The sequence below is a fragment of the Lepisosteus platostomus genome, chromosome 2 (assembly GCF_059453375.1).
Source record: "Lepisosteus platostomus isolate fLepPlt1 chromosome 2, fLepPlt1.hap1, whole genome shotgun sequence".
Taxonomy (NCBI): domain Eukaryota; kingdom Metazoa; phylum Chordata; class Actinopteri; order Semionotiformes; family Lepisosteidae; genus Lepisosteus; species Lepisosteus platostomus.
The window spans coordinates 2,797,981-2,816,807 of record NC_142612.1 but is presented as its reverse complement, the minus strand read 5'-3'; the positions used below and the strand labels follow the sequence as shown (position 1 = coordinate 2,816,807).

At 42.7% G+C, this 18,827-nt stretch overlaps 1 protein-coding gene across 2 annotated transcripts; it reads right to left on the bottom strand.

The window, feature by feature from the left end:
* Positions 1-8,622: 8,622 nt before the first annotated feature.
* On the bottom strand, positions 8,623-18,797 carry gja3 (gap junction protein, alpha 3). Of its 2 annotated transcripts, XM_088645346.1 has the most exons (3): positions 17,047-18,797; positions 15,302-15,363; positions 8,623-13,696 (listed from the first exon to the last, which is right to left on the bottom strand). In XM_088645346.1, the coding sequence occupies exon 3, from the start codon at positions 13,677-13,679 to the stop codon at positions 12,441-12,443; it is 1,239 nt and encodes a 412-aa protein (XP_088501472.1). In that variant the 5' UTR covers positions 13,680-13,696; positions 15,302-15,363; positions 17,047-18,797; the 3' UTR covers positions 8,623-12,440. The 2 variants fall into 2 exon arrangements, with proteins under 2 accessions (XP_088501472.1, XP_088501463.1); XM_088645337.1 differs by lacking the exon at positions 15,302-15,363.
* Between the last annotated feature and the right edge of the window lie 30 nt (positions 18,798-18,827).

Sequence of the window (18,827 nt, the reverse complement as noted above, 5' to 3'; positions counted from 1 at the left end):
CTCAGTGCTGGGTAGGGTTAACTGTAGCATATAGCGTGAGTCTTCAATGTTGCTGGAGAGCAAGTAGTGTGCCTGGAGCCTCCCAGCAGTGAAGAGTGCCTGACCACCACTGAGCCGTCACCAGATTCAGAACCTTTCTGACCAGAGCCCTTGTTACACCTACCCAGCCTGTTCTGGCTGTGAGAAAACTGAATCTTTCCTTTCCCTCATCCTGGGGACAGCTCTGGTGTGGGGTGGAGTGGCTTCAGTCTGACCACATGCTTTAATGAGGAAAGCTTTTATGGCATCAGTGAGATGTGGATCCAGAAGAGAAGATGATACAAATTAGAATGGAAAGCACTAGGCACTGTTACATGCACGTACAGTAAGTGTGTGTTTGTAGAAGGACCCAGAAGGAGAAACAGACAAAAGGCTCACGCTGTAGCAAACAGTATGGGTGTGCCCCCAGTTTCATCCGCTGCAGAGTTGACGATGAAGCCTGAATCTATCTCCGACTGAATACTGAATAAACCTTTCGAAACAACATCAACACACTAAGTCTTTCATAAGTCAACAAAGTGACAGACTGTGGAACTGATCTTCAAATATCATTCAGGGTTTGACCTTAAAATATCCTGCGGGAACTGTACTAACAGAAGTGACCTCATTGATCACAAGGAATCTCAGAAATATACGTTTTTTTTTTTTTACTTTTATAGTGCTTCTACTTTCTTCTCAATGTAGAAACGTTATAGGATTGAGGCTCACATGCTTTTAAAAACATGGGACAAAAGAACCTTTATGCGTAGAGCAACATGTGACAATAATACCCCACATTGTGAGGACATCATTTCTAAAACCATAGAAGTTTTTAGGGCAAGCCACTGAAAGCTCTTCGTCTCCATAACTAAGTTTTATTCTAAAAAATATTGCAATCCAGTTACAAATTGCATAGCGCTGTTTTTGCTGCTAGGTAGACTGATTTAATATTAAATTGAATGTCAAATGTACAGTATAATCAGTTATAAAGAATAAATTCGATGTTAAAATAGGCTATATTAGGAAGCATGGAAGACAGAGAAGAGGATCCGATATAAATAATATGCTTTTTCTTGAGACTGAGCACTGCCATGGTTTTATAAAGATTGGGCACACTTAAAGAGGTTCCTTTGATTTTTACGATGTCATATCCCAATAGGTTAATTTATGTTAAAATTGCGGATAAAGCTGTCTGTGTAGTTATTGTTATGTCATATTAAGATGATAGCATTGCAGCATTGCTTGAAATGCTGATTTGTTCGAGTTTGTTCAACTTCATAAAATGTGCACAATTGTGTTAAATGCTGTTAAGAATACAGTTATGTTACAGTTAATCATGATTGTCATTATTTTCTCTGACCTTCATTCAAAATCAGAAGGTGTGTGGTTCGAACAAGGTGTGTACCCAATGGGTTGAGAAAACATTTCAGGAAAGCTGTTTGAATAAGTTAGCTGTTGGTAAATTTCCATTAAGAAGGACACACATTAGTCTCCCAGGGGTTTTCAGGTGGCTCAACCATTAAAGAGACTATTTTAAGAGTCAGCATTGAGTTTGATAGTCAAGACATCACCAGTTAAATATCCGGTAGGTTCTGAAAAGTGTATGTTTTTTACAAATGTGTGTACAACCGTCTTGCACACTCATTGCCTTTGCCGTGGCAGTGAAGTGGCGACAACCAACAACTGAGAATTAAATTAGAGGGTTTATGCAGTTGAAATTATGTAAAGACCAAATTAAACAAATACCCCTTAAATCACTGCTTGGGAATAGCAACCATTAACGGATAAGAGGGGTTATAGAGGTGCTCAAACTTCAAGGGATATTCATATTTCTGTGTGATGTTTTTAACAGAATTGTTTTACAAGTGAAAAACTATTTTTTGCTTCTAACATTTTTCTGTTGGGATGAGACTTATGTACTACAGCACTACAGAATTGTGCACAAGTATTCTTCCTTAATATAGTATCCCGTTTTGTCAAAAGTGCAAATGCCTTTTTAATTTTTAAACTTGATATTGTACTCAAAATGTGAATGTTCAGGCTGAAGCTTTCTAAAAGTAAGATAAGTTACAGTAAATGTCTGCATAAACTGATGAGAAAAATTACTGATGAGTTACTTATGCATACTTTTGTGTAAGTACTCAGACCACTGAACCGGATATTCGGTAGGAGTACCTTTGACTGCAATTACAGCTGCATGTCTTTTTGACTCATTTTCTGCCACCTCTGCTCTCCTGCGCTGTATTTGTGCCCATTTCTCTCGGCTGACTTGCTCTTGCTTTCTCGGGTATTGCTCATGGACAGCACTGTTCTGTCTTTCCAGGATTCAAGTCAGTATATTGACTGTGTCACACAAGGATATTCACTTTTTTATCCTTACGCCAGTCCAGTGTAGCTGTGGTCTTGAGCTTCCCTACAGAAAGGTGAATTCCCACCAGTTCCCACCAGTCTTGTCAAGCGTCCCAGTCCCTGCTGACGAGTGTCAGAACTCGAACATACCGCCGCCACCACCCTGCCGGACAGTGGGGATGGTGCTGACTGAGTGATAAACTTGGTTGGGTTTATGTCGGATGTAATGCTTTGCATTTAGACACAAAAGTTTCAGTTTTGTTTTGTCTGACATTTGTCACATGTTGCGGTATCACTTTGGCACTTTTTTGCAAACCTCATGTGGGATTTGAGAGGGTTTTCATTTTCGTTTCCATAAAACTCCCTTCATGAAGCTACCAGCATATTGTTGACCCAGGGACATTTTCTCCTCAAAGTCCCCCCCGGTCATTTCTAACCTTTTCTTCCTTCTGCGGAAGATCAACATGCACAAAGATTTATTAGAGGTCTTTGAAATGGTTCTATAACCTTCTCCTTTGTACACCTGTGCCTTTCTACAACTTTATCCCTGAAAACCTCCTTGGTCTTCGTGGTTAAATAGTGCTAGAATTTCACTGCCTGACTGAGGGATCTCACAGAGACAGAATCATTCGAACAACTCTCATTGCACAGAGGCAGAACTGTTTGGCTCGTTAAAGTACTTTTATTACAGTACGGTGAAGGGTTTGAATACTTTCACAATTGTTGACATTTCCATTTTTCTTTCTTCTTATTATTTTTTTACTTCTTCACAGCTTGCTGCTGTAACATGTAGCTACTGCATATATGTTATTACAGTATACAGTATATATTTTTTCAAAGCATAGTAGTCAGTTCTGTCAGAGAACCGTGGGATTGAAAAAAGGGTCAGCTCTCCTCTAATCTTTGATCCATCCTCATCAGTAAATTAGGTCAGGAAGATATTCGTGTTAATTGTCATAACTTGCTATGTGATGCATTAGACAGGTTGTGAATGTGCACCACATTCCAAGCACTGTGTTAGGTAAATTTCAGCACCATGGACAGGTCAAGAAATCAGCTTGAGCTCCTACAGATCATTGGCTAAGCGTAGGTGTGTTCCTTGAAGTATTATCTGTCACCAAATATTGATGAACCTCCCAGTTGTCAAGAAGTCCTGGAATTTTAGTAAATCTATAATAAAGCAGCTAACCTGGCTGTGTTTCACACTATGTAGAAACAGGAAGAAAGTATTTTGACCCATATTTTTGCTAAATGTCTAAATAGTCAAATTAAAGACATAAATCAATAATAGGACTAACTTTTCCTGCTGTCAGGATGCAAGTTGAACAACCCTTGGCCAATAATAAACTGTTTTAGTTTTTATCCCAAAACTCAAAATCGATTGTCGGAATGCATATACATCACGTTACAAGTCCAAAACATTTTTCACAGCCAGCGTTACTTCAAGAGAAAAATGAAATAATTTATGCAATTTCTATTTTCTTGACGTGCTCCAGCAGAAAAAACATGATGCTTTGAAGTGAGTAATGACTTGGCCATGGTCTGTGCTATGTACAGTACCATGCAGGTTTGCACGAATCACCTGTGCACATGGCTTGGCAATACAAGCCCCACAACGGCACGCAGGGGAGAAGGAGGACGCCTCCCACCAGCCCGTCTTCCAGCCAATCATCTTTGAATGTGTCGCCGGCACACAGCACCGATTGGAGGAGACACTTGGCCATCACCAACAGAGCTGCATGCCAGCGAGAGCAGAGCGACCCCCACAGGGGTCACTAGCCAGTTCAGCCCACCCAACCCTCAGCAGTGCCTGGGTTCTGGGGAATCCCAGCCCCAGTCAGCCAGGGACATGGCCCAGTGTCCCATGACCTCGAACCCATGCTCGTAGAGCTCTCTCTGCTGTCAGGCCAGCACCTTTAGTGATTGAGCCACTCTCAGCCTCATCGTTTCTTATAGAATTATTAAATGAGCTCTCTGCAGTAATACATTAGCAATAGAGAATCTATTTATCATACTCCTCCCCCCAAACAGAATAAGCAAAATTTAAAAGGTTTATTTTTAATGTAATTTGAGCAGGCCTTTAAGTGTAACATTGTATTTTAAAACACCTATGTTCGGATACCTTTTAATCTTAATCTAAATACAATGAATGTTAATTAGATAACTTAATTCATTATTTATTATTGAACAGAGAGTGCATTCCAAAGATAATGTAATTTTTATAATCAGAACTTACGCACACTATTAAATCATATGGCCATAATCATAACGTCCTGTCTTTATTTAATGTCTTGTATCCACAAATCAATGCACTGCATTTAACTATGAGAATTAAATAAATAATAATGGTCCATCTGATTAAAAAGATGGATAAACAGATTGTGGTAGACAATGTCCTCAGGCTTTCCTGATACACATCAATTTACAGCATGGAGAGCCAAAGGACCTGTTTGAAAAGCACTGAATGAAGAGCAGTTCGGTCATCACGTGTCTCATGACAATTGTTAAATTCAGATGCTTATTTTAATGACTTCCTTTCCCCAGAGGCACCTTACTTTCCCCAACGCAAATAGTTTTCACCCAGAATGTGAAGATGCTGAAGTCTCTGTCACTTCTTTCATGCAGTATGTTAAAAGCTCGTTTGTTTGTTTGTTTGTTTGAATAGGATTTGATTTTGTTTTTAGTTAACCCTCTCCAGGAAGGACTTCTTGATCTGTAGCGAAGCACACACGCCCCCTCTTCGCCCCGGAGCGGTGCGGTGTCTACAGGCTGAAGCGTTGTGTGTGACTGCGCGGCCGGGCCTCACTCTCTCAGAGCCCATGGGAGAGCGCCTGAGGCACATTCCTGAGCTCCAGTGTTCTCACACTGGGACCAGTCCTGGACCAGCCTCCCTTTTAGGCATTAATCCTTGTTGCCATTCCGGAGGCCGGGATGAGACAGGGGACGGAAAGCAGCGAGACACAGAGAAAACAAGACGAATACCCGTTTCGTCTGCAACTTTCACTGACGTGGAATCGTCAGTTCGCTCAGACAACATCTGATTTTGCATGTCAGGTCTGAATCCAGGCTCAGCGCCGGAGCAGTGAGTCATGAGCGGAGGACATGAGGCGCCGGGGAGCTGCAACATCTTCTGCACCCGCGTGGCTGCAGTGCCCTGGGGTCGGCGTGATCAGCGCTGGGACAGCTGCTCTTCAGAAGGAATCCATTACTCTTCCACTTCATTCGTGTAGGGGATTACTTGTCACCATTCACAAGAAAGTTTAGGGGAAATACTTTTTCAAATGTCATTTAAAGTAATCTCTAGTAGTGCTCTTATAATTACTATATGAAGTAGTATTTTGCAGGTTGTCCTAGAGTTGAGCGTGCATTGAATCTGCTCCAGTCCTGTTCTGATGCTCCCTATCCAGTCTGTCCTCCCTGGGAGTAAGACAGAGATAAAAAATGAGCACCTCCCTGAAGTCACCTCCGCACATCTGTCTTGGAGTTCAGGAAGATGGGATCTGGCTTTGCCCGAGAAGACATAAATATCCATGACTTTTCCAGGCCATTCCAATGAAAAAGTACTTGGCTTTTTATTTTTCTGAACCGCTCAGATTGAATTTTGTTATCCAGTCTGAAATATATCCTGTCTCTACTGTTTATTGCCAATGATCCTGAGATGATGTAGCATGAAAGATACCATATAAAATAATTATTTAATTGGAAATTGTAAAAAACAACTATTTTAAAGACCTAGGATGGTGGTGTGGAATTTCCACTGAGTTCGTGAGCCTGACATGCTCACAGCTTTGTGTTTCACAAAATTAAATTTTCTGAATTACGCACATGCTGCAAGTTAGAATACCAATATCCTCTAAATACTGTCTGTTTCCTAACACGAGCCATCATTGCCTGCTGGATATAATACCAGTTTTTGAATAAGCATTCTCAAAATTATTTGACAAAGGTACAGCATGTAGGTTAAAATTGTGTTTCAAACAGCTGTAATCAGAGGGACTGATGATTACTGGTGACAAGCTGATGAGTAACTCCTGGATTTCAGTTGAAGATTTGATCAAATTTAAGCAGGATGGATTTCTTGAATAAAATCACTGCTGGAATTAACTGTATTCAGTCAACGCCTTCAAGTTTTCACACAATCTGTTATTATTTTTGCATGAAATGTCATACTGCTAAAACATCGTTTCAATGACATATGGTCCATTATGTGTAGTGACCACATATGAATTCTAGCAAATGTAATAGATAGCAGCTGACAAAGTACCTAATGCCAGAAACAAGTCCATAACAGTGAAAAAAAAGGAAAAAAGTGACAATCCTGTAAATGGGCATATAGAAAATAAACTTAAGTCTAAATAAACAATAGTATCCAAAAGGTATTTCAGGTAATTGAAAATGTTGTGAAATCAGATGTGGACTCCAACACAATGAGCTTTGTGTGCAAGGGAATGATGTGCAAAGTTCACGCTGTAATCCCTTGCAAATTGTTGATACTTTATTAGAGGAATGCTTTCTTTGGTAATCTGACTAATCTATAAAAGCTGTATTATAAAGACAGAGGCTTGGAAGTACAGTAGTTCTCTAACCTAGTGGTGCACAAAATGACGAGAGAGGATGTGTGGACAAAGGGTGGCTGTGAAGGCTGACACTAACACAGGCGGCTGACGTTCTGCATCTGCCTGCTGGGGAATATCTCCCGTGTTTTTAAACAGGGTGTCAGGGCACGTCACGTCCACTCGCCCAACAGCTCCGTCTCACAGACACAAGTGCAGTAACACTTCTCACAGTGCCTTTCACGGAGCAAAAAAAAAGCATTTCCCTAATAACGTCTTCACAACTAGTTGTGGAACTTCTGGAACTTATTTCCTGGAAGGCAGCAGTGCCTTCTGTTTTTTTTTTCCAGTTTGCTTTCTCAGTTAACTTAATCTGATGCTCTTCTTACATTAAATTCGCTCATGCCCCAGCGCTGATGGGGTTAAGCCAGGCTCTGTGTTTCAGTGTGGGATTGCCTGAACTGGGGACCCAGCCCTGTGCATCTCCCTGTCTCTGCTCCACTGCAGCCACCTCTGGGAACTGGAAACTGAAGTGAAGGATGTTCAGAGGCTGTGGACCTGCCGATCTGTAGTGGGGATTCTCAGATCGCTCACACGTGTTGAAAGATGCCCAGTGGAAATACGAAACACATTCAAAAGCACAATAATATCCTTCCCAATAGGATACCCATTGATCCCTGTTGTGCTACTATCAAGTCACTATGTTGAACTTCTACCTTTTAGAGCAGTTGCTTCCGGGTCCGTGTTGCAGTTCCTGTAGCCCAGGGTACGATTCCAGACAGGGCTTTCCAGTGGAGTTTGCATGTTCTCCCTGTGTCAGTACAGCGGGGGCTCTCTGTCATTTCTCTCAGAGGAGGGCTGCCCAGGATAGCCAGCGTCTCTAAACAGTGGGCATGTTCTGCCCAGATGGAGTCCAGTGCAGGCGCAGGGTGTAGTTCTCCTGGGGTGCTATGCTCTGGGGTGGGGGGGGACTGGACTGGGATCGCCGCAGTTCTTATCGGGAATGAGGATTTTAGGAATTCAGAAGCTCATAAGGAAACCCCAGAAATTCATTCTGAGGATGATTCTGAATTTTGTCTTGGAACAAAACAAACATTTAGTACTTCTGTTACAGGATGTACATGCTAATCCATGTGCTACGTTTTGATTCGACTTAGTAATGTGCTTGTGAAAAAGAAAACATGGACCCATATTCATGTTGTTTCCAGTTTTCAATCCATGTTCTACCCACAGACCACATCACCCAGTTCATTGTCACAGGGGAGATGGAGCCTGTCCCAGCAAGCAATGGGCTCAGAGCGGGTTACACCCTGGCCGGGACACCAGTCCACACAGGGCAGACACACACACACACACACACGCACACCAGGGCCAGTTCACCCACCAGCATGTCCTTACTTTGTGGAAGGAAACCCACAAGAGCATGAGGAGAACATGCAAACTCCACACCGACAGCACCTCCGGTCTGGAATTGAACCCAAGACCCCAGTGCTGTGAGGCAGCGGTGCTGACCCCCGCACAAACACGTTCCGCCTGTTTCATTATCACAGTCATTATTTTAAAAAAGAGTTTGGGAAATAACCCCGGTGTCAGAGGCATCTCTGCCCAGGACAGCTCGTGCTCTCCATCCATGTGATGTATTTCAAGTAACAGAGACGAACATCTTCTGCCATTCACTGGGGGGGAACAAGACAAACAATAATATGGTACAAAAAAGTTTATTTAGGAACAGTTTTGTAAACATTTGAGGTAAATGAACATTTACATCAACTTGTTCTTACAAAATCGAATACACAAGGCACTTCTCTTCAGACAGCAGTTAAACAGGTCTGCGGTTCTTGTAGGGGGCTACTACTCCCTGCCTGGCCAGAGCAATCTGCTCTCTGCACGAGAGAGCAGGAAGGAAACGACAAGAAATCTCTGAGGAAGACTTTAGCTGCAATACGAAAGTAAATTGAGGGGCGAGCAGAAAGCTGAGGTTATTCCTATACGGAAAAGAGGATTTTATACTGATTCGTTGGGAGACAGGATACAAAGCAGACCAATGGGATATTTGCCATCTTTTGGGCTATTTTAATATCCCAACTTTCTGCTGGTGTTTCACACAAAGCTAAGATTCCCATATTTAAACCATTTTCAACACTGTAAGCAACTTTATCATCTCCTCTACAAATTAAAACAAAAACACATTTTCTGTTGTTCCTGCACTGTCTTTAATGTGAAGAGTGGCTGTGTTTCAGTATAAGACGTTTCCTTGAAGGGTTTATCAACATTGGCAGAGTCTTGTTGTTTCTCTGTTTCTTTTCTCTCATCTACCAATATACACTTCATACAACAGTATGGTTTGCTAAAATTGTGCAAATCTTCATCTAAAAACTAAAATGTAAACTTTAAGAACCAAAATGACAAGGTAACACACTTTTTTTGTTCTTTTTTGTACATTAAAATAGGTGAAACTAAAACAGTACATGTACATCTGGAAAACTGCTCTCTTTGATCACAGTGAAAGTAGGAGTCAGTTGAGTACAACAGTTTGTATATCATTCTGGTCTTCCAATGCTAAATTCTTCCACCCACTCTGATATCAGTAACACTCAGGAAATGTGGATACATGCGTACTATATTTGGAAACTCTCTTAGCATCTGTAGTTTTCACTTGTAGCAAGACCTATTGTATAAAATATCTACCTTAAGAGTTCTTCAAAAACGTCTTTAGTATATTGTAAACTGCCTTATTTCAGTTTCAACAGTATCAACAAAAATCTAATTAGGCTTGAACAGAAATTAAAGGCTTGTTATATTTTTTTCTAAGACTTGTTTTGTCTTGAACTTTCTTGGACTTTTCCAGATAGATTGTTTTCCCCACACAGTAGCTCTTGGTGTAAATGAGGTAAAACTACAGATTGATATTCATATTTCTTAAGTGGTAGCAACATCAGCTAGGTCAGCCAAACGTATGTCCACAGCTGTAGTCAGTAGTCAGTAATAGTTAGGGATTTAAATAAATAATATAAATATCTTGAAATGAATCAAAGAGGGAAGAAGAAGGTGTGGGAGTCTTCATATTTGGATGAAACATTTTTGGCTACAGACATTGCTTATCCAGTTCATCTGATACAGTTCCTAAACAACACCTGGCCAGAAAATCAGTGCATTTTCCTTTCTGTACTGACTACTGTTAAGCAAATTTCAACAATAAATATAACTTGATTTTACAATAGAGCTTCTTAGCATTGAATCTGAATAGAGGGTATCGCGTGCAATCTGTGAACGTCTGCGATGATAATTTAATCACAGGTCGTTCTCTACATGAAGGTGAAGAGCCTGATATGACACAAATTGACACATTCGATTTTGAATGGCAGCTACAATCTGATCGTTCTAAAAAAGATTGATTTCCCAGTCAAATTTAAGAGATGTTGTGACTAAAAACATAAACCTGCAAGTTTTAAAATGGAATAGTAAAAGTCTGAGTCTTTTTTGTAAATAAATAAATAAATATATATATATAAGTATATTTTATAGAAAGCGTATGCTGCTTCACTAATTTGAGGATGGGTCTAGAGTCTCAGGCTTAATTCTAGGAGAGATGCCTTGATTTCCTACTGCTGAATTTGTAGTTACCCAGGCAGAATAGCACTTAGACTTAAAAACATGGTCAAAGAATAGACTCCACTGATTACTGGCTATTGTTTTTTTTTCATTTATTTTTCAATGGTGTTCCAGCTTAATGATTTCACCTTTTCTTTGAAGTGCTTACAATTATGTCTGGTTCACTTTTTAAAAGTTAGCAAAAATCCTTAAAAAAAAACAACTTTGCAACGTTATCCAGTATTTGTGTCCTTCTTTTCATTTTTCAGCGACATTTTTTGTTAAAAAACGGAAAATGTTCTAGCAGGAACTGGAACCTTTCTCCTGCCTCAGCTCGGTGCTCACATTCCTGTGACACAAAATATGACCTGCAGTTTCTGTAGATAAAATTCTATAAACAGCAGAAGCGCTACAAAAGCATATTTAATTCTTGGTTTAGCCCTGCTTCTGAAATCAAGATTAGGAGAGGATTTGTCTTGAGAACAGACTAAAAAGTCACAGAACTTCATTGAACAACATGCTTAGGTCTGACGTGAGTTCTTCATCGCCATTTTAAGACCTAATTTACCCGCATTCTTCTACTTCTAGAAACCAAACCTAATCAATATCATTTTCAAAAAACAAGATTGTATTAATATGAATAATCTAGTGCTTATTCTTTCCATATTCAGAGAAGGCTACGAAGTCGTGGTAAGCAGTCGTGCTTTTTCTCCAGGCTTTGCAATGGTTTCAGAGAACACTGAAAATAGGTATAGCCAAGAAGGTCAAATATGCTTGCTGTCCTGTTGGTGAATCAGTGAGTTGCAGCTCACGCTGACAGATTTATCCTACATTCATAAAACATGACAGAGGTATCAGAATGGAAACTGATGTGTTGTTAAAAAAATGGCCGTTTTCTGAATGTAAAGATAGACACTAGGATTGAAGTGGAAAATTATATTCAGCATAGATATTTTTGCAAAGATCATTTGGATTGCGTATAAACTGACAGGAATTTTCAAAGCAAACTTTTCCCAAACAGAATTAACATTCCTAATTGTTGGTAACAATAAGTATTTCAATAACAGAAATGCTCCTATTTAGGATTGTGGCACATCATGTTCTTGTTATGTGTTGGGTTTTATATCAAATAGTCCATCTAATAGTTTTACTTTTTAAAATCAGATCATTTCCAACCAAAGAATTTAAAGACGGGTTCAAACTTGTTTTGTTATTAGGGGCTGTAAGCAATGTGTTCCAAATACAAAGCAGACACTACTGTCTTATTCATGGGAGTGTTCAAAATAAAACACTTTAAGATACATGAGCTTTTTGAAATGCTTCCTTACAAACCATGTAGGATAACATCCCCCCCGAAACTGAAAACTACCCTTGTGTTTTTATAAAACATACTTACATGGACCTAAATTTCTGACATGCAATGCAGGCCAAATATAGTTCTGGACTGTTGAAACATGCAGCAGAACAAACCCTTCCTGGGATATGTACATCCCATCCCCATAACCCCATCATTTCTCAGCTTGCTTTAACGCTGGAACGATCCAATCATTTCCACTGATTCCAGTCAAACTAATTGCTGAATGATATGTGGACGTGCCACCCAAATCCTGGAGGTCCAGGAGCCTGGGAAGAGCTGAAGGACGGGTGCACTGCTGTGAGTGTCTGGACTGGGAGGACTGGTGGAGCCCCACTCTGCCCTCGCTGTCTGGGAGCTGGCATGTTTCTGGGCCCCTGCACCCCGCGGGCCTCGAGAACAACCTGTTCAGGATTCGCTACAACTCACCGATTGCACGCCAGCATTGCTGTTTAGATTCTATCCAGAGCGCCTCCCCCCCACCCTGTTCCAGTGCCCTGCCTTACATTACCTTCTCCTCCGACGTTTGTGTTCGTGTTTATAAAAACCGGCTGGCCCCGCAGGGAGGGGGGGGTCTAGACCGCCAGGTCGTCCGGCCGCGCTCGGCCGCTGGCCCGGCTAGCCCGGCTCAGCCGGCGGGAGTCCGCGGCGGCGGGGGGCTCGTGCATCTCGACCGTGGTGGTCGCCGGCCCCTCCCCCGGCTCGCTCTTCCCCCCGCCGGGGCTGGCGCTGCTGGCGGGCGGGTCCAGTGGGCTCTCGCTGCGGGTGCTGGCGCTGGCGCTGGCGCTGGCACTGGAGGAGGCGGGCTTCCTCTCCTGAGTCTGCTGCTCCGTCGCCAGGTTGGCCCAGTTCTGCTCGGCGGCCAGCCGGTGGTTGCTGCTGTTGATGTAGAAGGAAGGCGGCTCGTCCTGGCCCTCGGGCGGGGGCTCCATCTTGAACTCCGCCGGGGAGGCCGGGGGGAAGGCGTGGGGGCCCCCCGCCGTGACGTCGGTGTAATTAGGGGGGTAGCTGAGGCCCGGGGGGGCAGTTCTCGGCGCCGGCGCCGTGGGTCCAGGCTCCGCGCGGCTGCAGGGCGGCTCGTGGTCTGGGGGGAGCTCGTTGGTCATTCCCTGCTTGAGCTTCTTCCATCCGAGGTGGTAAATCTCCAGCAGGTTCAGCAAGAGAGACACGCAAGCCACCACAAGCATAAATATGATGAAGATGGTCTTTTCCGTGGGCCTGGAGATGAAGCAGTCCACGCTGTTGGGGCAGGGCCAGCGGTCACACTTGTACAGGGGCTTCAGCTGAAAGCCGTAGAGAAAGTACTGGCCCACGATAAATCCCACTTCAAACAAGGTCTTGAAAATGATGTTGAAGACGTAGGTGCGCAGGAGGGCGCCTCGTATTCGGATCTTGCCGTGCTCGTCGCGGATGGGCGGCTTGTCCTTTTTCCCGTTCTTGAAGATCAGCTCCTCCTGCAGCTTGCTGGCTTTCTGCAGCTCCTCCTCCTTCTCCTTGCGTTTCTCCTCCATGCGCACGATGTGCAGGACGTGGCCCAGGTAGATGAGAGTGGGGGTGGACACGAAGATGATCTGCAGCACCCAGAAGCGGATGTGAGAGATGGGGAAGGCTTTGTCATAGCACACGTTCTCACAGCCAGGTTGCTGCGTGTTGCAAGTGAAATCGGACTGTTCGTCGCCCCAGACCTCTTCCGCAGCCGCCCCCAGCACCAAGATCCTGAAGATAAAGAGCACTGTCAGCCAGACCTTGCCTATCACGGTGGAGTGTTCTTGTGCATTTTCCAACAGTCTCCCCAAAAAGCTCCAGTCACCCATTGTTTAAGACTCCTAGCCTACGGAGAAAGTACAGTCTAGAATGAATGTGGTGAAGGGGGAGAAAAAAAATAAAAGAAACAAGACAATTCTGTTGCGGCACCAAACACAGAAGGGTTACAACAGCAAGAACACAGTCTTCGGCTCCGATGGACCTGGAATCCCTAATTTAACTGGCACACAAGCAGGCAAATCGCAGATTCACGCTCATCCCCTAACAGGCTGTGTGCGTGTGGGACCAGGGGCCAGCGCAACCTTTCTCAAGTGAGTAGGTTTAGTCCACATTGCTTCCAGGGACGGCGGTCTCGTCTTCCTACTAAAGCAATAAGGTCGCCTAAGCAGACAAAGGGCAGAGTGAAAAAACCCCACTGTACTCTGCACGTGTGAGCTCCCACCTGATCGCTTGGCTGGGCAGCTGGCTTGTGCTGAGCTCCACGTTTTTCCCCCTTTTTACATATAACTGTAAAAAAAAACAGCCCTCAGAGAGGGAAAGACCTCAAGTGGCTGGATAAGCAGCGAACCTCCCCACAAGCACGCAGAGGTGTTTCAGTGTGATTCAACTGCTACACGTTTAAGCACTTTATACAACACTGAGAACGGTCATTCTTCAGTCACAGCCAGAACTAATGACAACGACCACGGGAAAACAAATACACCAATAATTGTCATAATGTACAAAAGATCTGCATGGTTCTCTTCAGATTTGTTTTTCTTGTTAGTTGCATACTTTATAAAATCCTTCAAATAGATCTATTTTTTTTTTGTAAGGAGGTCTAAAATAAAATAAAAGGGGCTTGTCTCAATAGTCATTACACAGATCCATTGTTACAGGTTGAACAGGTCTGGATGGAGAAGCATTTTCCTGCGGCTGAGAGCTCAGCCCATCCTCTTGTTTACAAGCGTCTCTTGAGGAACAAGCCCGAGTCCCCCAGAAGAAAATGTAAAATCGGAACTCTTCCGACTTTTCAAGTTGTTCACACAAATTAATTAAACCCCACGACAGGCAAGCAAACAAAAAAGACATAGGAGGAAATGACTTTTTTCATTCATAAATCTAAAAATGTAATGGAATGCTTTTATATTTTATGAAAGACAACAAAAACACTGCACATTCCTGATGACTCGTTTTAAAATAATGAAGATCACACGTGATACTTCCAGTCGAAGAAGAGGTAATTAAACTCACACTAACCAAAAGAACCGAAATTACACATTATTGGAAGGTTATTGAGCTCTATGTTTGACAGAGGGCTGTTGATAATTCCAAATATTCCAGATAATAATAATAATAATAATAATAATAATTGCTTACACTTATATAGCGCTTTTCTGGACACTCCACTCAAAGCGCTTTACAGGTAATGGGGACTCCCCTCCACCACCACCAATGTTAGTAACACGTGAAATAAACCTTCTTTTAACAGTGTACATAAAATCGCAATTATTTTTGTATTTTACATGAAAACTACAATATTTTTCCACCCTAACACTAACGAGATAATAAAATTATTTTCAAACGAAATCCATGAATGGTGACTGTGATCGCCAGAGATCTACTGTAGTCATGACAAGGTCACCCCTACAAATGAATAAAAATGAGATTAGAAGAGAGAAAAAAAACTTACTAAAATGTTCCTGTGTTGTGGGTAAGAAATCCATCGACTAGGATACAAAATAAATATAATACCTGAAAACAGAAAGCAATTTCTGTCATTAATAAAAAGGAGCAAACGGAACGCCCGTGTTTGGACTCTGTAGTTTCTTTTAGCAGATCATTCTTTAAAATGAAGTTTTTTAGGCTTTGTTTCTCTACAGCTGGGTTGATCAAAGCACCTAATTGTACTCCTATTAAATTTATCCCCCCTGTATTCGGCGTATCCGGCATTCAGCGAAGTGGCGCTCATCATCACCGCGAAGAGCACAGCAGAGAAGAGCGAGGCAGCGGGCGTTAATTGTGAATGGATGTACGTTGAAACCAAAATACAGCAATATAGAAATAACAAAAAGTGCCTGGCTTCATATTTATAAAAAATGTTTCAGTTTTAACGTGATGAATTGGCACGTCTTGCTTCCCACGCTAACAAATTATTGTGTTGATCGTCAGGGCGAGGGCTGTCCGTGTTGTTCTATTCAAGGAAAATCGAATTAATACAGTTGATCAAAATTGTGTAATTAGAATGTATATGGAAATGAAGGGATGGGTATTTATTGTTATTTGCTTAACAAAACTAAATTGGAATGTAACTGGTCTTTACAGTGTGAACTGAGTTATCCTTATCACTTAAGCGTGTGAAACAGTTTATAATATTATTGAAGAACATGATGTTCTGTCTCTCTGCAGGTAAGAGACCTCTACTATAATAATAAAATAATAGTAGTAATAATAATAATACAAAACTGACAGCATCAGACTCTTCTGTTTGTACATTATATTGCACTTATTAAATTAATGAAATGTATTTGATATGGAAATGGTGTGGGATCGCACCACTCTGAGCGAGTGCTTGTCTCATCAGATTTCGGAAATGCTGAACACAGCAAATATTTTGTCAGATCGACTGATGCTCAGTGCCCAATTGGATTAATCACTAACGAGTTTCAAACACCTGCTTATATGATAGATTTCGATTCCGATTAATTGCGAATAATTTACAAAAATACGTATCTAAGACGAACTCCTAACATTCATACTAAAGAAGCTAAAAAAATGCTAGGTTTATTCTAAACTGCAAGCTTACAACTGTAAGCTGAAACTGTTTTAGCTGGTTATATTAACATTCTCTTTTCAAATTTTCTGATCCTCTAAATCCATGCAATACTCCTGCTCGCATAACCTAATAACTTGGTGTGTGTTTCCTTCAGTTAAGACCAATGCGCTTTAGACATACTTGTGCTCTATGAAGCTGTCAAATACATTCATTTTCCTGCGGTGGCGAGACCGCTGTGCCCAGGGCTGCAATCAGGAAGGTACTGGCGCCCTGAATGCTCGCTGGCACAATCGGCTGAAAATGTCACTATCGTGTCAAAACTACCGTTTAGCCCCACTGCTTCCAAATGTGGGACTCATGCCACTCGTGTAAAAGACCCCTGGAGGCGTTTTAATTCAACAAAAAAAAAAGCTGTGAAAGCTTTGAAATTCTTTGTGTAAAAGAACAAACTTTTACAGTCCGTGCTGCTGGCGCCAATAAAAGCCGTTTTAACGCATCACCTCCTAATCCTCGGACCTTAGACCGGGGATTTAGCCGAATTTATCTACTGCAGGTAGCGCCAGTTGGTGCCGTACTTTTGGGTCTGTCGGGCTTTTCCGAGATGAGTATCCCTCCTTTTTTTTCCCCCAAATCCCAACCACAGCCGCTGTGCCAGATCTTACCAAACTCTTCCGAAAGCAGCCAGCTGAACCTATTTCAGACGCCGTCTTCAGCGCTCATGGACTTGCGGCCGGTCTTGAGGCAACAGCAACAAAAAAGAGGGGGGAAAAAAAGGAACTAGTTTTTAGAAGCAAGTTGAACTTGGAGATTGGGTTGCGCCAAGCGGGTCTCCTTCCCAGCCATCGCTCCTGTCACATTGTGTGACCATGCATGACTGGATCCATCAAGTCATCACCCTGCAGCGCACGCCACGCCCCTGGGCTCCCACTGCCCATCGCCACGCGTCTGCGCGTCCCCGGGGGCGCCGGCACGCCGCCTCTCACACACACACACACACGACCCCGCCGCTCCCCAGAATCACACAAGCAGCCCCCTGAGTGTTCATGTCCTACCGGGAGAGGGAGGAGGGAACTCAGGTGAACTGGCAGCCCAGTACGTGATCTCCTGTCACAGCCTGAGGAGCAGTGAGTCTGTCTCCCAATAAATATGTCCCACTATGTTTACAGTATATGCAAATGTTTTGTGATATGTCTTCGTTGTAAATGTAATATGTCTGGAGATTTTATTTTACTTTTTGTTTCGTTTCATGTTAATTTTATTATTTTTATTTGCTTTGGCAACACTGATTGTGCCCATCGGTCATGCTAATGAAGCCCCTTGAATTGAATTGAACTGATGTCCCCCTGCCTGCGCGCACGCAGCAACACTGCCGGGCTCTGTCGGCGTCGATAAGTTCAGTATCATTTAAAAACCAAACGACAAAAAAAAACAACACACGACAAAAGACGGGATCTAGCGCTGATCCCAAAGGTATTCCGTAGTTGAAGAGTTAAAACTTTCAGGTTAACGGGCACTGCTCCCCGGAGGATAGAAATGTGGAAGACAGCGCCCCCTTTGGTCGGATTCCGCCATGCTCACCTCCCTTCGGCGTGAGGTTTGGGGTCTGCAAACCTCGGACTTTCTCGATAAATAAACAAGACCCCCCCCCCAAAAAAAAGTGTGAAGCATTTTCTTTATTAAAACGGCCGCAAACGTTTACACATAGAAAAACATACCAAAAGGGTTCGTGCATATTTAAACCAGATCACATATACGTGTTTCCATGTACACAGTAAAGATGATAAAGACTATTTAAATTCGTCTGAAAACATGAAAAGGTTTCATCCTTCATCACTCTTCCGACATCGCTGCATTTCCTGTGCCACTGTGCCCCGGGACACGGCAACATGCTGAACAGAGAGGTGAAAGGTTATCACTGCAAAGCTCTCACCTCAAGCGCTGTTTCATGATCCTACAGAAGCGCTTTATCTTACAGTTCCTTCAGATTCCTTTACTGAAACTTCCGAACTGAAAAAATAACCCTTCGCAGCCGCCGCCCTCTCGGCAGCGCGGTCCTGACAACACAAATGACCCCGCCGATGCAGGCGCTTCGTTTTTTCTGCGTTTTCGGTTGTCAACTGTTGTAAACGATAAAAAAAAGAGATGAATTGGCAGTAGGGAAGGAGTATGGAAGCACACAGCATGTGCTCTCAGGGGACCGCTCCTGCCACGGTGAGTTTACCTCCTTTATTAGCAGCGACGACTGAGATGGAGAGAGGGGTCAGATCCAAGCCCGTTATACTGTACGTAAACATGACAATTACCAGGAATAAAGGGATCATTTTACACCTTTATGAGGAAATGTTCCAAAGGGGTAATGGGATATCACTACATTCCCGAGTTTCCATCCCAGCCTACAAAAACAGTTCTCGGTGGCCACTCTCTGGGTACGGTTACAAATACT